This window comes from Dermacentor variabilis, chromosome 11 (assembly GCF_050947875.1).
Source record: "Dermacentor variabilis isolate Ectoservices chromosome 11, ASM5094787v1, whole genome shotgun sequence".
Lineage (NCBI taxonomy): Eukaryota > Metazoa > Arthropoda > Arachnida > Ixodida > Ixodidae > Dermacentor > Dermacentor variabilis.
The window spans coordinates 1,321,647-1,346,003 of record NC_134578.1 but is presented as its reverse complement, the minus strand read 5'-3'; the positions used below and the strand labels follow the sequence as shown (position 1 = coordinate 1,346,003).

General features: G+C 46.5%; 1 protein-coding gene across 1 annotated transcript in view; it reads left to right on the top strand.

The window, feature by feature from the left end:
- Positions 1 to 24,357, top strand: part of LOC142564891 (aldehyde dehydrogenase, mitochondrial-like) — a 158,877-nt gene that overhangs the window by 25,988 nt on the left and 108,532 nt on the right. Inside the window, exon 5 of the mRNA XM_075676083.1 lies at positions 16,389 to 16,450. Coding sequence (XP_075532198.1) covers positions 16,389 to 16,450 — 62 coding nt within the window. The remainder of the gene's footprint in view (positions 1 to 16,388; positions 16,451 to 24,357) is intronic.

Here is a 24,357-nt window from a genome sequence, read left to right as displayed (position 1 = left end):
AGGTGAAGACGCCCAACACAGTGAGAGTGCTTAATTTTATTTATTTATTTATTTATTTATTTATTTATTTATTTATTTATTTATTTATTTATTTATTTATACATACTGCACTCTCAATGAGACTATATTGCAGGAGTGGGATAAATAACATACATACAAACATTTATAAACAAACTTGCGTGAATTCTTTCAGTGGTAGTAAACGAATGTTGCCCGGTAATGAATTCCAGACTTCTAGTTTTTTGACGTCACAGTGTCTGTATGGATTCCATACAACGCAGCCATTATCGAGGACGGGCCAATGAGGGTTTTATATGTTAGAAGTTTAGTTTCTTGAGGAGCAAGACGCAGCATACGATGTAAACTAGTCTTTTAAGGGCCTTGTTGCAGGTGACATCAATGTGTTTCTATTATAACAAATCCTCTGTTAGTAGGATACATAAATATTTGAATTCGAATACTCTATTTAAAGTAATGTTATTAAAGGCGTAGGCAAAGAAGGTAGGGCATGAATGTCGTGTATAGGACATGGAGACAGTTTTGGAAAAGTTGATATTCATTTGCCATCTTTGGACCAGTTACAAAAGTCAGTGAAATCATTCTTAAGGATAACATGATGAGTTGGAGATTTAAATGTATGATATAAAATACGATCGTCTGCAAAAAGGTGTATTTTGACCGAGGTATGTAGGGGGAGATCATTAATATAAAGCAGCAATAAAAGAGGACCCAGTACTGAGCCTTAGGGAGCCCTTGATGAAACAGGCATTAAGGGTGAGTTATTAGAGCTGAAAAGTACATATTGTGAGCACTGGGAAAGAAAGTCTGATATCCAGCCAATCAAGGATACATTCTTTAGTATAGCGAACAGCTCGATCATGCATAAGTTTAGGGTGTGAGACAGTATCAAAGGCCTTTGCAAAATCTATAGAATAGCCTCAATCTAGTGAACTATGTCTAGAGAGCTGCTGATGTCGTGAACTGAACGAATTCTGTCTGTTGTGTTATAGTGCTGAGGCCACGTCTAAAACCATGCTGGAAAATGCATAACATTTTGTTAGTTTCAAGAAATTCCATAATATGTTTAAAGATGATGCGTTCAAGTAATTTACATGAATGTGCTGTTAAGTAAATGAGCCTATAGTTGGATAACAATTGAACCATCCCTAACCTAAATAAGGGGAGAATTGAAGCAAGTTTTCACGAGGGAGGAAGGGTGGCGGTTGAGAGAGATTTTCTAAAGATAATTGTTAGATATCTGCCGCACCAAAGAGTGTATCGAATGCGATAAACATCAGCATTGCCATTTGTTGGGCGTGTTGGTAAACTGAAAGCATATTTAGCGCCAGCAAACAAGGACGGAAGGGAGACGACACCACAATAATTGTTGAAGTTAGCGCATTGTGGTGTCGTCTCCCTTCCGTCCTTGTTTGCTGGCGCTAAATATGCTTTCGAGATAGCAGTCGGGATACCGTCAGGACCGCACGACTTCTTGGTGCCTAAGTTTAGAATTAAGTTATTTGGAATTAAACTGTCTATTACACCCTTAGTAGACAAGAAGAAAAGGGGTTAACCGAGGGGCCCGATTTTTATTAGTGATATCATCAGAAGCCAACAAACACTGACACCAAGGACAACATAGGGGAAAGAAAAGGGGTTAACCCCCTTTCTTCTAGTTCATTACATAACGAGGGTCTCAAATCCGGCAACATTGATGCCTTCAGGTACCATTTGAGGGTTTATTGGTCGGTTGCCTTCACCCAAAAAGATCACGTTCTTGTGATACCTGCGGCTGTAAGGACGTTCCACGTCGGCCGCCAAGGTCTGTGAGTGGTGGCGCTGGCTAACACTCCCAGGGTTTTACAAGGAAACATAAATACCCAAGAAAGTGGATGGGGAAACAGCGCCGCGGTAGCTCAGTTGCTAGAGCATCGCACACGAAATGCGAAGGTTGTGAGATCGTTCCCCACCTGCGGCAAGTCGTTTTTTCATCCACTTTCATTTCCATTAATTTACCGTTCCTTTGTTTCATTTATAGGGCACAAGTAATTTCCCCTATGTTGTCCTTGGTGTCAGTGTTTGTTGGCTTTTTATGATATTGTTACGGTGGGAAAGAGAACGAGGTCGTCGATGGTAAAGAGGACGAAGTGGCAAAAGCCTCTCGGGATTATCGGCAGCCGTGTATATACGCTTTGTAAATACACATTGTAAAAACAAGACTTAATTTCAGAGCCTTCGTACATGTCGTCGCGTCTTGATCATCGGTTTAAAGTGTTCATTCATTTCTGTCGCACAAATGTTTTCTCTGACTCATTTCTGCCGAAAACCAGTGCCGAGTGGAACCGCCTTCCCCCTCCATCGCCTGCATCGAGGAGGCATCATCTTTCAAGACTGCAATAACTGATTACGTTTTGAATTTATCACCCTAATACTAATAATTGTTTGAGCATGTATTTTTTATTATTATTATTGTACCCACCCCCTCTGTAACGCCCTTCTGGACCCTGAGGGTACTGTAAATAAATAAATAAATACCCGTGACATTTTGGTGGACGTGCGGGGTACGCGTCTTCGCCACGGAGCTCCGCATGCGGACGTCTCACCCTGCCTGAGACCATGCTTGCTGTGGAAGGCACCGCATCTGCAGCTGCAATGCCGAATACGCATACCCAGTACGTTGCTCTACCTCTGCCGCAAGACCCGGCAAGTTCACCGGCCTCGATGGTGTTGACGTGGAAGAATGGTTGAAGGTGTATGAGCGCGTCAGCAAGGTGAGCAGGTGGGATCCGACCATAAGGCTGGTCAATGTCGTGTTCTACCTCGACGGAACACCGCGAACGTGGTTTTATACACATGAGGAAGAGCTAACGAGCTGGGACTTGTTCAAAGAAAGGCTGTTCGGCGCAACGTTTCTGGTAATCCGACCGGTCGACAACTAGCCGCCAAGCAACAACTCTCCATGCATGCCCAAACTGCTACCAAGTCGTATGCCCCCTACATTCAGGAGGTCCTAGCCCTCTGTCATAAAACCCACACGTCCATGCCAGAGGCGGACAAGGTTGGACACATTATCAAAGGCATCGCGGACGACGCATTCAATCTTCTGGTCTTCAGAAACTTATCGACTGTCGAAGCGATCATGAATGAATGCCGCCGTTTCGAGCAGGCGAAGAGTCGCCGTATAACAATCAGTTTACACGGCTTCCAAATACTGCAGCGACCTCTTCGTGTACCGACCAATCTAGCTCGCCACCACAAAGCGAAAACGTGACCCGAATTGTACGCCGCGAACTCGAAGCAGCGTTTCCTGCCTCGTCTCAACAGACGTCTTGGAACAACACTGCTGAGACGATACCGCTGATCCAGTCCGTGGTTCGTCAGGAAACCGCTAATATGGGTCTTCTAAGCGCCTGCTCCTTGAGTCGCCCTGACACCCGCCCTGCTCCTATGCTACGGTCCTATCGCAGTCCACCTCACAGCGTCCGTTATCCCTACGCTACCCGGAATCCCTCGGACTGGCGTACACCTGACGACAGGCCAATCTATTTCTGCTGCGGCCGAATCGGTCACGTTTCCCATCACTGCCGGAGCCATTGGCCGTCCCCCCTCCTCAAAACACCTTCCGGAATTCATGTTCGTCCCGAAGTTCCTCACCACGTCGCATCTACGACGTTTCCGACGCCACTACCTCGACTCGCCGCTATGCTCGCTCGCCCTCGCCTCAACGTCGCCGGCCACGTCCGCCCCAGCTTCACCGCTTGCCGTCGCCGACCTACCCAGGACCGTCCCAGCAGGAAAACTAGGAAATGCAGCACCTCGAGGTGGTGCTGCAATGTCGGATTCGCCGCAACATCCTCCTTGGACGCTGCTCACAAGACATAACCTTCTTGACATACAAGTTGATGGCACACCCGTCACAGCCCTTATAGATACCGGAGCACACATATCGATTATGACCAGCCGCCTACGCCGCCATTTAAAGGTAAATTGTTACGCCTGTCAATACTCGGTTCGTACGAATCGCCGACTGTAGCACCGTGATCATGGTCGGAACGTGTACTGCCCGTGTGAGCATTTCCGGCCGCCATACTGTCGTTCTTTTCACTGTGCTTGACCAATGCCCCCATGACCTCATCAGGCCTAGACTTTGTCTCCGCCCATTCAGCGCTCATCGATTGTTCTTGAAGTACTGTGAGTCTTGACCTACCTCTACTGGGCGTTCCTCCAACACCACACGAAATTCGCCTAAGACCGACTGATTTTGTTCACGTTCCACCGCATGTCTTGACATACATCGAAATGTCACCTTCTACGCCAGTTCCCGATGGTGATCACATCCCTGCTCCCATAATTGCCATCGTCTTCACGCACAGCGTTACTGTCCCGCATACAATACTGAGCGTCACAGACAATTGCACGTACCTCCCTGTGGTGAATTTCGGGCTCGCTAAGCAGATTCTGTCCAAAGATATTACCCTGGCTACAATAACTGCTTTAGAAGTTAGTTGCGTTGAGACTTTTGCCGTCGACGCTTCCTGTGAGCCTTTCCGATCTGCCAAATGTACTAACGACATTAGGAAAATGATCGCCGCGAATCTCACTCCTGCGGAGACTGAACACCTCTGCAGTCTATTGCTTTCCTACAAGGATATATTCGACCTGAACAACCGACCCTTAGGCCAGACGTCACTTGTCAAATATCGTATACTTACAGGCGATAATCCAACCATTCATCGACCCTACCGAGTTTCAGCTTCGGAGCGGCACGTCATTAAAACGGAAGTAGACAAGATGCTCGCGAAAGACATCATTGAACCATCGTCGAGTCCCTGGGCGTCTCCGGTCGTGCTTGTCAAAAAGGACGCTCATGGAGATTCTGCGTTGATTACCGCCACCTCAACCGCATCACGAAGAAGGACGTCTACCCGCTACCTCGTATCGATGACGCCCTCGATTGCCTATATGGGGCACAGTATTTTTCGTTCATAGACCTAGGCTCCGGATATTGGCAAATCGCTGTCCATGATCTAGATCACGAAAAGACCGCCATTATAACGCCTGATGGCCTTTATCACTTCAAAGTTATGCATTTTGGGCTATGCAGTGCTCCGGCTATCTTTGAGCGTATGATGGACTCATTACTCCAAGGATTCAAGTGGTCGACTTGTCTCTGCTACCTAGATGATGTTATTGTGTTCTCGCCCTCATTCAGCACACACGTTGACCGCCTTTCAGTTGTACTTGTCGTTTTTCGCAAGGCCGGTCTACAGCTAAATTCAAGAAATGTAACTTCGACCATCGTGAGATTACTGTTCTTGGACATGTCGTCAATGCGACTGGCATCCGAGCGGACCCCCAGGAAATTCGCGCAGGGAAAGAGTTCCCTGTTCCACGATCCGCAAAAGATGTCTGAAGTTTCGTGGGCCTCTCCTCTTACTTCCGGCGCTTTGTTAAAAATTTTCCCACCATAGCAAGCCCTCTCACAGATCTCCTGAAGAAAAGTGCCATTTTCATGGGGATCCTTTCAGGCCACCACCTTTTCACGCCTTACCACCATGCTCACCACCCAGCCGATTCTAGGACACTTCGCTACTTCAGCCCCTACAGAGGTGCGCACCAATGCCAGCGGCCATGGAATCGGTGCCATCTTGGCACAAGTTCAACACGGCCATGAACGTGTCATCGCTTACGCTAGCCGTCTTTCGTCACCTGCGGAGCTGAACTACTCTATTATCAAGCGCGAATGTTTGGCCGTTGTGTGGGCCGTAGCGATATTCCGCCCTTATTTATACGACAGGCTCTTCTATATTGCAACGGACACCACGCCCTCTGTTGGCTTACGTCCTTAAGAGATCCCGCACGGAGGATTCGACGATGGGCTTTGCGGCTACAAGAGTATTCCTATTCGGTGGTGTATAGGTCTGGTCGCTTACACAAGGACCCCGACTGCTTGTCCCGTTACCCTGTACGCCCGCCAATGCCGACACGAACGCTTCCGCAAGTGTTCTTTCCATTTCGTGACGCCACTTTGAGAGCCCTTATTGACCGAATGGGATCTGCTCCTACTGATCCATCGTTACGGTGGTTCGTTCTCAACGACGGGATATTGTACAGACGCAGTTATATTCCTGATGGTCCTCCCCTTCTCCTTGTCGTTCCTCAACACCTCCGCTTAACCGTGCTTCAGGAGCTCCATGACGCCCCAACTGCCGGACACCTTAGGTTTGCTCGCACTTACGACCGCGTGCGCCGCCGCTTCTAGTGGTCCGGCCTTGCTGCTTGCAAGCTGCTTGCAAGCCCTGTTAACATCGCAAAAAGCCAGCAACGCTTCCCACCGGGCACTTACAGCCGATCGATATTCCACCTGAGCGGTTCTTTCGCGTGGGTTTGGATCTCCTTGGCCCTTTCCCCGAGTCCAGCTCGGCAACAGGTGGATCGCTGTCGCTACTGATTACGCGACGCGCTATGCCATCACTCGGGCACTTCCCACGAGCTGCGCGACCGACGTCGTAGTACTTCCCACACGAAAGTGGGATCTTATACACAACATTGCGAGTGCATGTAACAAAAGAATTTTTGTGCGCGGTAGCGCAACCAGGCTTTCGTTTCCTCATGGGACAGCTCAACACACTCAACCTCAAGAGTTTGTTAGGTGCTGTAAACACAACGTTTACACCAGAACGTTACCCACCCTTTTTTAGGTTGTGGGAAACCTTATGAATGTAGGGAATTACCGCCACTTTTCGTTTGTCCCTTTCTTCTTTCCTTTCTCTTTCGTCATCCGCTCTCTGCTCGTGTGGGAAGTACTACGTGGGCCAGACGGGCAGATGTTTAAACGTGCGTCTGGTGGAGCATAGTAACAAAGCGGAGAGCATCGCAATAGATGGGCATCTGGCTGCCCATTGTAGAAAATGTGACGCGAAGGCACCATGCTTCCCGCTCTTAAAACAAACTGTTGTAGTCTATCGCCGCAGGAATAAGATTACGAGGGAAATTGTGGAAGAAGCTGAGATAGCCAGAGTAGGTGACGAGTGCGTTAGCACGCCGTCTATGTTTTAACAAGGAAAGAGCTTGAATTTTTGGGCACAGTAGTCGCATGACTGTTTTCCTCCTTCCCTTCAGTGTGTCTATTGCAGTGGCGTCCCAATGAGTACATATATACTCACCAGCTGCAATAAATCAATTGTTGAAAGTTAGCGCTCGTCCTGTGTTCCTGCTTGTCCCTGTGTCATTTTTTGCGCTATGTTTCCGAGTCTGTATGTATCCACTCTTGTCGTTTACTATGTTACGCTATGGGCTTACCGCGCTTCACCGTCTAAGAAATGTTATCACTCAGCGCAGGACGCGCCTGCATTGGCGGGAATTATTGTCCTTCAGCCCTGATGTAAGCGTGCCGGTCGGACTTTTATCAAAACGACTTCCCCCTCTTCGCGAGCACTGCGCATTCGGCTGCTTCCATTGAGCCTGCAATGCAAGCGCGTCCGCAGGAATCCGCTAGGCATGTTCGGCGATGAAGGATTTCTGAAACGGTTTCACTTCAGTCGTAACGGCATGGCGCACGCCTACGCGTGTATTATTCCTATAGGAAATTTTTCTCTGCCGATATTTGCTACGTGACACCACTCAGTTACTCACAGTTCGTACTTTCGATACCATAGGCGTTGAGGGGAGGTGGTGCTAATGATGTACCTTAGCAAGAGACAGTGCAGAAGCATGCAGGAGAAACTACAATGAAGGCAGCGCTGTCTTCCAACTAAATCTTGGTTCGCATCACATGCGCACAAAAAAAGCTCTAACATGCAGAAATTGAATCAAGTCAGAAAACCAAATTTTGAGCAGCTCCATCCCTAAACAAACTGTTATATTTAACTAGACTTCTGTGATATGAAAACATTGCAGTATTCATACCTTTAAAGTGATGTACTGCCCTCCCGCGTGTAGCCGTGCGCAGCTTAACCGTGTCTGGGGAAAAGGGGATCCTGGGGGTTGAGCCGAAGCTGGGTGTTTGGACCTTTAAGGCCCCCCGGCGGAGGCAACACACCTCTTCGGCCCCGGCTTCACATAGACGGCACCTCCAGACAGACCCACCTGGAGGAAATCGGCAGTCGCCTTTTCCTGTCCTTTTCTCCAATCATCGTCTTTCTCTGTCGCCTTTTTCATCTTTCCTGTTTTCTCTTCACTTCTTATTACTTCCTTATTTCCTGGCGGCAAGGGTTAACCTTGTGTAATATATCCAGTCTTGGGTATATATATTAGGTTATAGTGGGATTGTACCGCTGGCGTACGCAGAATAGAATGTTTCTAATCCTGTGACGTCCCCAGGTTGGGCTCCGAGGTGGGCGGCGGGCATTCCTGCCGAATACAGCAATTCTATATATGGCTTCAAATTTTCCCCCACTCCTTGATCGCTCCCTGAAGAGGGGGCGCACCGATGAAACTTTCAACTTCCTCTTGAAACCGAAAGAAATTTTCCCCAAATACCATGTAATACATAGCCAGCATGAAACCAAGACAGTTCGCACAATATCCCCATTTGTGGTCGCAAAATGTCTGACTGAAGCAATCGGCTCTGGTTACAAAGTAACTAAGATGGGAAGCGGCGACCTTCTTCTCGAAGTGCGTGACAAGCTCCAATACAGCAAACTGACCAAACTTGTTGCGTTTGGTGACATCCCTGTATCTGCGGGCCCCCACCGGACTATGAACACTGTGCGTGGTGTCATTTCTGATGACGACCTCCTTGATCTTAGTGAGAGCGAGCTGTTGGACGGATGGCAAGACCAAAACGTGGTAAAGGTGCAACGAATTAAGTTAAGGCGTGACGACAAGGAAATTCCAACAAAGCATCTAATAATAACATTTGGAACAAGTGAACTACCTGATTCATTAGAGACGGGATATTGTAAACTACGCGTACGACCGTACATTCCCAATCCGCGCCGATGCTTCAAGTGTCAGCGTTTTGGGCATGGGTCTCGAGAGCTGCCGAGGGCGTGCCACTTGTGCAAAATGTGCATCTAAAGACCACGCTTCAGACAACTGTTCTTCTCCAACCCACTGCGCTAACTGTGACGGAGACCACCCCGCCTATTCGCGATCGTGCCCGTCATGGAAGAAAGAAAAACAAATAATCGAACTCAAGGTAAAACTAAACATCACTTTTCCAGAAGCGCGCAAGCATTTTAGTGTCCACAATCAATCGAATCCGTCCTACAGTGATGTGACGCGCCGGGGGGCTGCGCCACATCTTCTGGCGGCCGCGCAAGTCACACGGAGTGTGACGGCGGTTACGCCATCAGCCCCCCTGGCTGGAGCAGCCACTGCTCTTCCGCCCCCTACCACGAAGGGTCAGCAGACTTCCGAGCCTGCCGCTCCCAGGGCCACTGCTCGTGCAGATAGGCCCGAAAAACTCCCGAGAGTGCCCGCTGAGCGGGCTTCATTTAGCGCCTCTGACGAGGCGATGGATGTAACAAAAACTTCTCCGGCGTCTCAGACGCCGAAGGAACGGCGTTGCTCCCTGGAGCGCGCCCACAAAAAAGAAATACCCCGCATCAAGGGGCCTGGAAAGGTCCCTTGAGCCAACCTAATATCTCTTCACACACACCATAAAACACTTCCAATATGGACACACAGATAATGCATTGGAATGTGAGAGGTTTAATACACAATCTTGATGATATTAAGGAACTCCTTCGCAAGTTTAACCCAAGGGTGCTGTGTGTGCAAGAGACACACCTCAAACCTTCACATACTAACTTTCTGAAACAATATGCCATTTACCGCAAAGATCGCAGTGACGCTCTCGCTTCGTCAGGTGGTGTTGCTATTATAGTTGATAAGGGTATCGCCTGCCAACATTTACATCTGCAAACACCCCTTGAGGCAGTGGCGATCAGAGTCGTGCTATTTGATAAGTTAGTAACCGTTAGCTCTTTGTATATCCCTCCATGCCATCAACTTTCTACAACAGAATTCCAGAGTTTTATCGAAGAACTCCCCGAACCTTACATTGTAGTAGGTGATTTAAACGCACACAACACCCTCTGGGGAGATTCTCGTTGTGATGCAAGAGGGCGTTCATTAGAAAAGTTCCTTTTATCTTCCAATGCATGCATATTGAACAAGAAAGAACCTACATTCTACAGCGTGGCAAATAAAACATTCTCATCTATTGACTTAAGCATAACATCAAGTACACTAGTGCCATATCTGGAGTGGAACGTGATCAAAAATCCATATGGTAGTGACTATTTTCCAATTCTCATAAAATTAACACAAGGCGATAAGTGTTCCCCACATCTGCCACGTTGGAAGGTCGACTGTGCTGACTGGAAACGATACAGAGAGCTGACGCATTTGACCTGGGATGACATCTGTACCCTCTCAATCGATGATAGAATATCATATTTGACGGCATTTATAACTAATGCTGCGTCAATATGTATCCCTCAAACGAATGGATCACCCTCTAAACGGCGTATTCCTTGGTGGAATGAGCAGTGTAAGGAAGCCCGCAAAAATCAAAATAAGGCATGGGGTCGCCTTCGCGACTGCCCAACTACCGAGAACTTGATCAGCTTTAAGAAAATAAAATCAGAAAGTAGAAGAACGCGCCGCCTTGCCAAAAGGGAAAGCTGGCAAAAATACATCTCTAGTATTAATTCTTATACAGCCGAGGGAAAAGCCTGGAACAGGGTAAACAAAATAAAAGGCCGCGAAACTCATCCTCTACCATTGGTAAATACACAAGGAGACACCCTCATTGACCAAGCCGACTCTCTAGGGGTACATTTTGAAAGGATTTCTAGCTCATCCCACTATTCAGACACATTTCTGAGATACCGGCAACAAGCGGAACGACTGCCTCTGGGTCGGAAGGCAATAGCAACCAACCTTACAACCGCCCATTTAGCATGGCGGAATTTCAGGCTGCGCTGAATGGCTGTAACAAGTCTGCTCCAGGAAGTGACAGAATATTGTATATAATGATCAAACACCCACACCCTGAAACCCACAAAACACTACTGTCACTCTTCAACTCTGTGTTCTCCGCTGGTTACATTCCATCCGCCTGGAAGGAAACAATAATTATTCCAATACTAAAAGACGGCAAGGACCCAACTTCAGTCAACAGCTATAGGCCTATAGCGTTGACAAGTTGCCTATGTAAACTCTTTGAAAAAATGGTTAACCGGCGTCTCCTTCATTTTCTTGAAAGTAACAAACTATTAGATCCCCTACAGTGTAGTTTCAGGGAAGGTAGATCCACAACTGATCACCTTGTCCGCATCGAGACGAATATTCGTGATGCTTTTGTGCACAAGCAGTTCTTTTTGTCAGTATTTATTGACATGGAGAAGGCTTACGACACCACGTGGCGGTTCGGAATTCTCCGTGACCTGGCCGAAATGGGAGTCCGAGGTAATTTGCTAAATGTCATCCAGAGTTACCTGTCTAACCGCACGTTCCGCGTCAGAGTTGGTAATGTGCTATCTCGTCTATTTACACAGGAAACAGGTGTACCACAAGGTGGCGTGCTTAGCTGCACTCTATTCGTTATAAAAATGAACTCACTCTACACTATCATACCACATACAATGTTTTATTCTGTGTATGTAGATGACGTACAAATAGGTTTTAAATCATGCAGTCTTTCCATCTGTGAGCGACATGTACAGCTTGGGCTAAACAAATTGTCAATATGGGCTGACGAGAATGGGTTTAAATTAAACCCGCAAAAAAGTACGTGTGTTCTGTTCTCGAACAAGAGAGGTATATTTCCTGAACCCGCTATTTACCTTCATGGACAACAGCTCCCAGTGAGCCATGAACATAAATTTTTGGGCCTCATATTAGACACTAAATTAACATTTATCCCCCACCTGAAATATCTGAAGGCGAAGTGCATGAAGACAATGAATCTTCTGAAGCTCTTGTCCCGTACATCCTGGGGAAGTGACAGAAGATGCCTCTTGAGCATATATAAAAGTTTGATAAGGTCACGCCTTGACTATGGTGCTATAGTGTATAACTCTGCTACGCCTAGTGCCTTGAAGATGTTAGATTCGATTCACCACTTGGGTATCCGTCTTGCTACAGGTGCCTTCAGGACTAGTCCTGTAGAGAGCCTGTACGTTGAATCCAACGAATGGTCTCTTCATCTACAAAGGGCATATCTATCTTTTTCTTACGCCTTGAAAGTTAAATCAGACATTCAGCATCCATGTCATTTTGCAATTAGCGACTTGTCAACTGCCAGGCTATTCCGTAACCGCCCAGCCATCAGGCCTCCTCTATCCCTCCGAGTGGAAGCACTGTCAGAAGAAACAGGCGTCCCTTTTCTAGAAAATATCCCAATGGCTCCTACTCGGCTCCCACCGCCTTGGGAGTGGCAAACTATCCAATGTGACATATCATTCTTAGACATATCGAAACGAGCGCCTGAGGCTCACATACAATCACATTTCCTTGAACTAAAAGAGAAGTATTCCTGTGCTGAATTTTACACGGATGCTTCGAAATCTGCTGATGGTGTTGCTTACGCAGCTCTTGGGCCATCATTTTCAATATCTGGGACACTAAACCCATACACAAGTATCTTTACAGCGGAAGCATACGCTATACTCTCGGCTATTAAACACATCAGGCTCACAAACATCGCTAAGGCTGTTCTCTTCACAGACTCATTAAGTGTCGTGAAAGCACTGATTAGTTTACAAAAACATAAGAATTCCGTTTTGAATGAGCTGTATAATTTATTGTGCACCCTATATATGTGCAATCAAGTGATTGTCATATGCTGGGTACCCGGTCACAAAGGTATAAAAGGGAACGAAGTAGCTGACGAAAGCGCTACATCAGTAACCTTTAGCGACAGAGATAGAAATATTCCCATCCCTACCACAGACCTAAAGCCTTTTCTACGCCGTAAATTAAGGAATTATTGGCAAGGCAAGTGGGATACACAAGTAATGAATAAGCTTTACACAATAAAACCAAAACTCGGGAACTGGATAAGTGGGAAAACAGCACGTTACAAGGAAGTACTTCTTTGCCGTTTAAGGATAGGCCACACATACGGTACCCACTCTCATCTCTTGACTGGGGGCGATCCTCCAACTTGTGTTAAGTGCGGCAATAGTCTCACAGTCCTCCATGTTCTTATTCAGTGCCCTGCAATAGAAACAGACAGGAAAAAGGGTTTCCCTGCTGCATATCGCGAGAATTTACCCCTTCACCCTGCATTTTTTCTTAGCGATGAACCGCTTTTTAATCTGCAAACAGTCTTAGAGTTTTTAGCCGAAACGGACACCTTGAAAATCATCTGGCCAGGCAACTTTTAGCACACGACTAACAACCCTGCATTCAAGGGCTCTCTTGAAACTCTCTTGCCAGTGTTAAGTTTTATTGCATCATGTTTTAACGAAAGTCCATTGCCATAGCCCATATCACACCCTAGTCATCGTCATTATTTTAGCACCTATGCATTCTACTCCACTTACAGCGGAAGTTTTTAGGCCCTTTTACAGCCATATCTCATCTACCATGATGAGTTCATTGTGCACGTCACCCACAACACATCGTCAACATTACCACCTGTCATGGCGCTCTTTGGCCAAACCTGGCCCTTGCGCCATTAAACACCACACATCATCAAAGTGATGTACTGGCTAACAGTTGTAACCTCATGGAATGGTTGTTAAACGAGACGAGAAAATATTTTACATTCTCAAAGCTTGTTTACGTACCCCAGTTACTTTCTTTCTTTTAACAGCAAGATTGTTGTGAATAGATGGGAAATTATTCATGCACATAGGTCCATAAGTAATGTTCCAGAATCTGAGGTGGGATGAGCAATGTTTATTGCAAGAATGCCTTAGCAGGAGCTTGAACTGTGAAGTATAGAAATGTGTAACAAGCCAGTGGAATGGTTAGTGAGGCACAGATATGCATCCTAGGGTAATTTCTATTGAACTTCCGACATGCTAAGCCAACGCGAACGGCGTGAACAAAAGGAAGATGTAAGACACACAGCCACTTGTGTGTGTTTTACATCTTTCTTTTACTGTACGCCTTTCTTGCTGCTTTACCATTGCTAATGTTGAATCAACTTGTGCAGGCTTCCATCATGGTGAATTATATTCTACACAGCTGATGCGCAGGTTCAACAAGTATTTTACAAATACTCTGCAGGGGTCATACAAGCAGCTGGCAGCAGAATTAATACAGAATCATGTGTGATCTTTAACATTCGTTTTATTACCAATGGTTTTTACATGCACTCAAGAATAGCTACTGATGCGAGACCATGGGACGTATTCTGAAACGTTCGCCTCCGCGAAAGTTTCGCGCTGGCCACGCCTCCGCCAGCGGCGCGCGCTGATTGGAGATTTTAGCAAAACCGGAAATTAAACAGCGCCATCTAGTAGTTCCGGCCTACGTCATTTTAACGTCATGGTGCCAATGGGTGCTCTCGACATGTATTGAATAAATGAACACGTCTTTTGCCGTCTCTTGGCGTTCAGTTGCTGGTGGAGTGTAGTAGAGATAAGATAGGTGGTAGTTTACACGCGTTGTTTCGCGGCGATGTTTGTTGATTCATATGAAACAAAACATTTCCCACCTTCTTATTCAATTTATTTTACCTAAAGAGGCCGTAAACAAATGTAGTCAGTCCGCTGAACCCGTACTGCGGCCACTACACTCGAAAACAACACACCCGAGCTGCTCTGCACTCGCCGGGCGCGATCTCTCATGCGATGTGAAGCGTTCGAGTGCACGCTGACGTCACGGGTAAGCAGTCGCTTGGCTTATTGAATGTGACTTTCGCGGAAGGCGGACGGTTCAGAATACGGCCCCATTTCGCGTGATTGTATGCGTTGTCACAGTTAGCATTAATGGCATTATAAAGATATCAGATGAAGGTGCAATTCAAGCCGTTTTCCATGTTTATTTTACATACTGATTTGCACGTCAATCCTGCTTTATTGTACAGATGGTGTAGTCGAAATCGTGAAGCGTAAGCAACAAAGTTGTAAACAAGTACCTATTAACTTCATGCAATGGGAGGTAGTCTTAAATGAAATGGCAGGAGGCATCGTCAATTGCAGCGTATTTTCTACTTTTACCGTTTAAAAATATTTCAAGTTCCGCAAAAGTGCACTGCTCAACTGCGTTTTAACTATGACTGCATTCACTAATATGCAATCAGTTTAGAAAAAAATACATGTTAGCTCTAAAAAGTGCCGAAATTCCGTTCACGATTCACGATTTCACCTCGCGATTTCAGCTTGCGATGCATTCGCTAAGGCATGCGTCACCGGCTTGTCACATGCTGTAATGAAAGCCGCGAAGTGCCAGCTGAGAATGAGTAGTACCTTTTACTTGCTGTTGCTTTGTCGCTGTCAATAAATGAGGTGAAATTTCATGAAAACAGTGTTTCTTCTAGCGCCAGTCGAGGCCTCTGGGTCACCTGGCCTTACAAGAGACTAATATCGCTAAAGGCGAACGCGGCACAAGCAGCAGCAGCAACCAGCGAGAAAAAAAAATCTGTTTCCGCTTACTGCGCGAGTCAGTCCCAATAAGTGCGATTCTGTGATCACGCCGATCTTGTGCGATTTCTGCAATAAGTTCCATGCGCTTCCGCTGCTTATTTTCGTACAACTGTGGAAGGTACAGTTTCCCTTCTCTAAAGCTGGTTCTTTATTCTACGGCCACGCCGACAAATTTCACCGCCACAGCCGTACGAATTATTAGATGGCCTCCACTGTGGAACCAGTGAAATGCGACATGCGAAACAAAAATTACGGATTGCTCTCCAAAGAAACCGCGAAGTTGCCTATTCTCGAATGATGTACACGCAAGGCAACTGTCATTTTGGAATCATTGATACTTACGTGCGTATCAATAAAAAAAACTCGAAACTGTGGCAGTTCTATTAACATTGGATACCGAGCACGCGGTCGCACGCCGGCCTTCACCTAAATTAAAACGGCTCTATAGCACCTCTTGGCAGCTTCGCCGTACAAGCAAGAAATGAAAAGCCGATCAGCAGCACGAAGCGCGGGGATATTGCGAAATGATACTTATACAGCACAAATCGGAAATGAGAAGAGGTAAGTTGGCATTTATGCTGGACTTTAAGAAACTGAAACATTTGAGGCTTGTGTGCAGCTTACTTCGAGCCTTCATGTTTTCAGTACTCGCGCACGGTTTTATTGCACGGGTAAACAGTTATGAAGACAGCTCGGGTGATAGATCCTACCGTAATGGAGAATATTATCGCTAGTGCTTTCCGAAGGAAATATATTTCTGGGAACTTTAAGTGTATTCCTGTGCATATTGTAACCCCATGCGTCATTCTAAGGCCACTATTTTCCTTTGCACAGACGGAAACACGTTTGCCTACACACGCCGTGAGCCTGTCGGCGTCATCGGTCAAATTATACCTGTGAGTCGACACCCGTTCTGTTTGGCTTAAGTGCTTGTTCAGTGTCCGCGATACGGAAGTTTCGTTCCCCGTGTTACTAATCGTGATTTATTTGTGAATGTGTGTTTCACGTGAAATTTGTGTTTCACGTGTGTGTTTCACGTGAGATATGTGCCGATCTGCCAACTGATACATCGAAGATAAGGAGTTCGTGTACCTTTCGGAAGGACGAGTGTCTGTTTGCCTCGCTCAAGCACGGCAGCAGCTGCTGCTGTTAGTAGTGGGTACAGAGAAGTATAGTAATGCAAAAATACTTTGCGAGAAAAAGGTTACATACATACTAGTAACTATTATTGCGTTAGCATTAGGAATGGACGAAATGCGAAAACATCTGTGTGCTTAGGTTTAGGTGCACGTTAAAGAACCCCAGGTGGTCCAAATTTCCGTAGTCCCCCATTACGGCGTGCCTAATAATCGGAAAGTGGTTTTGGCACGTGAAACCCCACATTTTTTGCATTAAGAGTATCAAAGTGGAAAAATGTTTATAAGTGTGAAGCGTAGGAAGCCGGTCAGGTGGTAGAGGTATATATATTTGTGGTCAGTTGCACTTCGCTTCTCGCTGTGGCAGGACATGTCCCAAGTGAGCTACTGAACAACGCTTTGCAAAGTGGTGAACACGATTTAACTCGTTGATCTTGGATCTCAAAGAGCTCCGACGCAATGCTGACGCATTTACCACAACGTCAACTATAGTAAGGCGACAGCGTTAAGGGTCCCGTGTCGACAAAAATTCGATGTTGGACGCCGCCTGTCGAAAAATTATTCCTAACCGCATCCACGCAAGCCAGCCGAGTGGCGCAGAGGCGTTACTGAATTAACTCCTCTAAGTAGCATGCGTCAGAAAAATCGTAAACTGCAACCTAAGCGTCTATACAGGATAGCGTCGGATTATAATTTGATTATACGAGAAAAATATAGTTCTGTTACGCAGAACCTTAAACACAAGCCCCTTTTCCACGATTTCTACCATTCATAGGGCAGCCATGGCCTCCAAGATTTGCACGCGCCAATCATGCTCCTTTTCCATCATTTTAACCAGTCATAGGGTGGCCATGGCCTCCGAGATTTTCGCGCGCCAATCTCGGACGCCATGAAGCGGCGCGCCCGTTTCCTTGCAACACCTCCACATGGCGCTCGCCTCCACTGGAGTTGTTAAAAAATGGCAGAAATTACGGTTACAGAAACACACCTTAGAGACTCGGAAGAGCCGCCAGTGATTGAGAATTATGTTTTGTTTTTGGAGGGTGCAATAGAACTAAGTCGGAAAGAAAGGGAGGGGGAGTCGGAATGCTCATCCATCAGGGAGCCAAATGGAGAACACTGAATTCAAAATGTCAAGAACATCTTTGGTTATCAAGTACAATTAGTGGGGAAAAAACTTGGCGGGGAGTAACGTATTTCTGGACCGGAAATAATTGCACAGAAAATAATCAAGAGTTAGCGGAATGCAAAAATCCTGATATTGTCAAGTGGTAGTGACCGTGAAGACCACAGTAGCAAAACTATAAATGGCGAAACTAAATCTTTGCCGGGCGAACTAGTGCCCTCAAAAGCAAGTTGCACTTAAACCACAACGACAGCGGTGAACGCAGTTGACGCTCGTCAAAAACTGATCAGCGTGTCAAGCGCGTCGGCCTTTATACATCAGTTGCCGGATGCTCCAGACTAATCGCTGGGAGCCGCGTGTCTTCCACAAAGTTCCACACCATTCGCGTCGCACATAAATGCAATCACATTACACAAGGTTCGGTGACCGACAGTGGATGGAACCATCGATAACATTTGTTAGGTTTTGCAACGGGGTCGCCCGATAAAGATAAACAAGTACACGTGTCGATATTAAGGGTTTCGAGAATCATGCTCAAATTATCCTATAATAATAACATTTGGGGTTTTACGTGCCAAAACCACTTTCTGATTATGAGGCACGCCGTAGTGGAGGACTCCGGAAATTTTGACCACCTGGGGTTCTTTAACGTGCACCTAAATCTAAGCACACGGGTGTTTTCGCATTTCGCCCCCATCGAAATGCGGCCGCCGTGGCCGGGATTCGATCCCGCGACCTCGTGCTCAGCAGCCCAACACCATAGCCACTGAGCAACCACGGCGCGTCCGAAATTATCCTATTAGGTCACACGAATGCCCACATACAGGATCTAGATGGCATTACCGACAACAGCAGGAAGTCAATGCTAGTTCTTTGTACCATATAACCTCGTTATCGTGAATACAGGGCCTAAGTGTGAAGGGCAGATCACGTGGGAAGTGAGAAACCGGCAATCGACCATTGATTACTACCTGATGACAGAAGGAATTCACAATAAGTTGAGAGAAATGGTGGTTGACGAGGAAGTGTTGAAGCGCTTAGGGAGTGACCATGAACGCAAAATTTTGAAAATGGGATGTAGTTGGGAAAGAGATCAAGGAGTGTAAAATAGCCAGCCCAAATTTGAAAGCTGAAGAAATAACAAATATAGTCACAAGACTCGAGGAAGAACTTTGCAAATGGCCAAGTAAAGATGGGGAATAGAGTGAGTTTCTAAGTGTAATAACGACAAAAATACGGTAAGAGAAACAACATGTTCGTTGGAAAGAAAAAAAGAAACCGAAAAGCTGGTGGAACAGGGAGATACGAGAAGCGATTGCCGAACGACAGAAAGCATCCCGAGACCAGGAAAAGAAAGCGCAGTTGCCGCAGGATGAACTGGCCAGTAAATGGGAAATATACCGGGAGAAAAAAAGTCTATGGTTCAAATACTGGTGTAAGCAAAGATAAAACATGAAAGTGAGCGTTGGTTGTCAGAAATACGTGAGAAAAAGAAAGCCCTACCTAGAATATTTTGGAACCACAAAAGATTATCAGGCAGGAAGTCAACAACAATACAACATATCCTACACGAAGATCGCAACAAACTGGAAGGGGAAGTGGCATTAAATTACATCCGAAATATAACAGCCGAATCTTTCCAAGGCAATGACGAGGTTGTATTTTAAGAATAAAGATCTCAGTGCCCTTCCACTCTGTGCAGAAGGATGACCAGCGAAGCTGTGTATCATCATCATCATCATCATCATCAGCCTGGTTACGCCCACTGCAGGGCAAAGGCCTCTCCCATACTTCTCCAACTACCCAGGTCATGTACTAATTGTGGCCATGTTGTCCCTGCAAACTTCTTAATGTCATCCGCCCACCTAACCTTCAGCCACCCCCTGCCACGATACCCTTCCCTTGGAATCCAGTCCGTAACCCTTAATGACCATCGGTTATCTTCCCTCCTCATTACATGTCCTGCCCATTTCTTTTTCTTGATTTCAACTAAGATGTCATTAACCCGCGTTCGTTCCCTCACCCAATCTGCTCTTTTCTTATCCCTTAACGTTACACCCATCATTCTTCCTTCCATAGCTCGTTGCGTCGTCCTCAATTTAAGTAGAACCCTTTTCGTCAGCCTCCAGGTTTCTGCCCCATATGTGAGTACTGGTAAGACACAGCTGTTATACACTTTTCTCTTGAGGGATAGTGGCAACCTGCTGTTCATGATTTCAGAATGCCTGCAAAACGCACCCCAGCCCATTCTTATTCTTCTGGTTATTTCGGTCTCATGATCCGGATCCGTGGTCACTACCTGCCCTAAGTAGATGTATTCCCTTACCACTTCCAGTGCCTCGCTACCTATCGTAAACTGCTGCTCTAGACTGTTAAACATTACTTTAGCTTTCTGCAGATTAATTTTCAGACCCATCCTTCTGCTTTGCCTCTCCAGGTCAGTGAGTATGCATTGCAATTGGTCTCCTAAATTACTAAGCAAGGCAATATCATCAGCCAATCTCAAGTTGCTAATGTATTCTCCATCAACTTTTATCCCCTATTATTCCCACTCCAAGTCTCTGAATACCTCCTGTAAACACGCTGTGAATAGCATTGGAGATATCGTATCTCCATGCCTGACGCCTTTCTTTATTGGGATTTTGTTGCTTGCTTTATGGAGGACTACGGTGGCTGTGGAGGCGCTATAGATATCTTCCAGTATTTTTACATATGGCTCATCTACACCCTGATTCCGTAATGCCTCCATGACTGCTGAGGTTTCGACTGAATCAAACGCTTTCTCGTAATCAATGAAAGGTATATACAACGGTTGCTTATATTCTGCACATTTCTCTATCACTTGATTGATAGTGTGAATATGGTCTATTGTTGAGTAGCCTTTACGGAATCCTGCCTGGTCCTTTGGTTGACAGAAGTCTAAGGTGTTCCTGATTCTATTTGCAAATACCTTAGTAAATACTTTGTGGGCAACGGACAGTAAGCTGATCGGTCTATAATTTTTCAAGTCTTTGGCGTCCCCTTTCTTATGGATTAGGATTATGTTAGCGTTCTTCCAAAATTCCGGTACGCTCGAGGTCATGAGGCATTGCGTATACAGGGTGGCCAGTTTCTCTAGAACAATCTGTCCACCATCCTTCAACAAATGTGCTGTTACCTGATCCTCCCCAGCTGCCTTCCCCCTTTGCATATCTCCTAAGGCTTTCTTTACTTCTTCCGGCGTTACCTTCGGGATTTCGAATTCCTCTAGACTATTTTCTCTTCCATTATCGTCGTGCGTGCCACTGGTTCTGTATAAATGTCTATAGAACTCTTCAGCCACTTGAACTATCTCATCCATATTAGTAACGATATTGCCGGCTTTGTCTCTTAACGCATACATCTGATTCTTGCCTAGTTCTAGTTTCTTCACTGCTTTTAGGCTTCCTCCGTTCCTGAGAGCATGTTCAATTATATTCATATTATAGTTCCTTATGTCAGCTGTCTTACGCTTGCTGATCAACTTCGATAGTTCTGCCAGTTCTATTCTAGCTGTAGGGTTAGATGCTTTCATACATTGGCGTTTCTTGATCAGATCTTTCGTCTCCTGCGATAGTTTGCTGGTATCCTGCCTAACGGAGTTACCACCGACTTCCATTGCACACTCCTTAATGATGCCCACAAGATTGTCGTTCATTGCTTCAACACTAAGGTCCTCTTCCTGAGTTAAAGCTGAATACCTGTTCTGTAGCTTGATCTGGAATTCCTCTATTTTCCCTCTTACCGCTAACTCATTGATCGGCTTCTTATGTACCAGTTTCTTCCGTTCCCTCCTCAGGTCTAGGCTAATTCGAGTTCTTACCATCCTGTGGTCACTGCAGCGCAGCTTGCCGAGCACGTCCACATCTTGTATGATGCCAGGGATAGCGCAGAGTATGAAGTCTATTTCATTTCTAGTCTCGCCGTTCGGGCTCCTCCACGTCCACTTTCGGCTATCCCGCTTGCGGAAGAAGGCGTTCATTATCCTCATATTATTCTGTTCCGCAAACTCTACTAATAATTCTCCTCTGCTATTCCTAGAGCCTATGCCATATTCCCCCACTGACTTGTCTCCAGCCTGCTTTTTGCCTACCCTGGCATTGAAGTCGCCCATCAGTATAGTGTATTTAGTTTTCACTCTCCCCACCGCTGATTCCACGTCTTCATAGAAGCTTTCGACTTCCTGGTCATCATGACTGGATGTAGGGGCGTAGACCTGTACAATCTTCATTTTGTACCTCTTATTAAGTTTCACAACAAGACCTGCCACCCTCTCGTTAATGCTATAGAATTCCTGTATGTTACCAGCTATATTCTTATTAATCAGGAATCCGACTCCTAGTTCTCTTCTATCCGCTAAGCCCCGGTAGCACAGGACGTGCCCGCTATTTAGCACTGTATATGCTTCTTTCGGCCTCCTAACTTCACTGAGCCCTATTATATCCCATTTACTGCCCTCTAATTCCTCCAATAGCACTGCTAGACTCGCCTCACTAGATAACGTTCTAGCGTTAAACGTTGCCAGGTTCATATTCCAATGGCGGCCTGTCCGGAGCCAGTGATTCTTAGCACCCTCTGCTGCGTCGCAGGTCTGACCGCCGCCGTGGTCAGTTGCTTCGCAGCTGCTGGGGACTGAGGGCCGGGGTTTGATTGTTGTGTTCATAGGAGGTTGCGGCCAAGTACTGCACCAGGGTGGCCAATCCTGCTCTGGTGAGGGAGTGCGTTACCGGTTCTGGTCACCGGGATCAGGCCACACTCCAGGCCTGTTTGTGCAATTTTATCAACACGCGGATTTTTTTTTTATCCGGTGGAAAATTGCCGGCACCGGGATTCTAACCACGGACCTCTTGCACGCGAGGCGGATGTTCTACCTCTACGCCACCGCTGCAGCCTCTTTCTGGTTTAATCTCTCATAAAAACAGGCGGGTACAGTAGTAGAGCAGCAGCTTCCAAATTTGGTTGATGTGGAGGACATTGTGTTGCTAGCCCGCAAGCACAGTTGTATGCAATGTCTGGCTAATATTTGTCGAGAGGAAGGCGAGAATTTACGTCTGCAATTTATCGTTAAAAATCAGGTGTTGTATTGAATGAAAAAGTAAACAGACAGTGTCAATACAGCGCCAAGAAATACCTCGCATAAAGTAATATATATGCCTTGGTATATGGATAAACGAAGGCAATAGATATATGGAAACACGGGAAAAACAATCACCGTAAAGGAAAAAGAAATGGGGTCATAATGAAACACAGAGCACTATGAGGATGCACTAGGTACGAGTAGCTCCGGGGCGTATGGAAAGGTGTAATGATTCCAGGACTCGCATCTGTAAATGCGGTTGTTTGCTTGAAATCAGTGGTAAAATCTCACCGTTCGATGGCAACCGAAGATCAGATGGACACCTCGCCTTGGACGCTCACGGGAGGACTACAAATCAAGCTGGACAAGTTTTGAAGTGAGGGTAGCTCGCAGTAAACTTGATTATCAAGACCCACGGAGGATTATGGAAGAAAGTAAATGGGCTGGGAGAGTGTTGGGCCCACCCTGGACCACATCCCCGGAGATGTGGTCCAGGGTGGCGGTCTGTGTCTTGCAGAGGGTGCATGTTGATGTGAAGAGGGCTGGGTAGATGTGTGTGTAGATGTGCGGGGAAGGGAATGAGTAGGTTTGAAGTCGTCGCCAGTTATTTGGTGTGCATTGTTTAGTTTCAGGTGAGGGGGCAGTTGGGTTTGCGCTACTAGTTTGTATTGTTGCGTGACGTCGTGGAGGGTGAGGAGTGGTTCGTCTGCATTTTCGTGGGGGTGTGTGTTCTGGCCCACCGCCCGGCGTACGAATCCTCGAGCTTGTTGGTGGGTGGCTTCGCTACCCGGGTTTCCGGGGTGCACTGGTACCCAGACGTGTTGGATGATGATGCGTATTCTTCGTCGTCGCTGCTGATGGTGACCTTGCCTCAATACCTTGATTTGGGCGAGTTGGTTCATCTTGACAGTTTTCTAACAAAGCGCTAAAGACAAAGACGAAGTCGAAGGAACACAAACGACAGGACTGACGCTACTTCCAACTGGCGTGTGTATGATAATGAGTGCATGATGTATGTACCTGATGCACAGAACATAAATAAGCGACCGTTTGTAATAAACGCCAGTTGGAAGTAGCGCCAGTCCTGTCGTATGTGTTCCTTCGACTTCGTCTTCATCTTTAGCGCACTTTTAATGAAAACTGTCGACCTTGCTTGAGGCGTTGCGTGCCACTGGGGGCAGTTGTCGGAGTATGCGTGCCGGGGTCGGGGAGACCATGCCGCAGGCAAATCGGATGGCGGCAGTTTTGAGTCGCTAATGACGGTTTCCAAACCGGCCATTGCGGCAAGGGTGGTAGCGGCTTCTTCGACCTCGGTTGGGTCTTTCCTGCGTATGAAGCCGGCACATATCGTGGTGGGCTGCATGTTGACCGGAGTGCTTTTGACCGATACGTTAATCGCATGGGCGTGTGTGCGGGCTGCGTATCTTGCCACGTCTACGTGAGTGG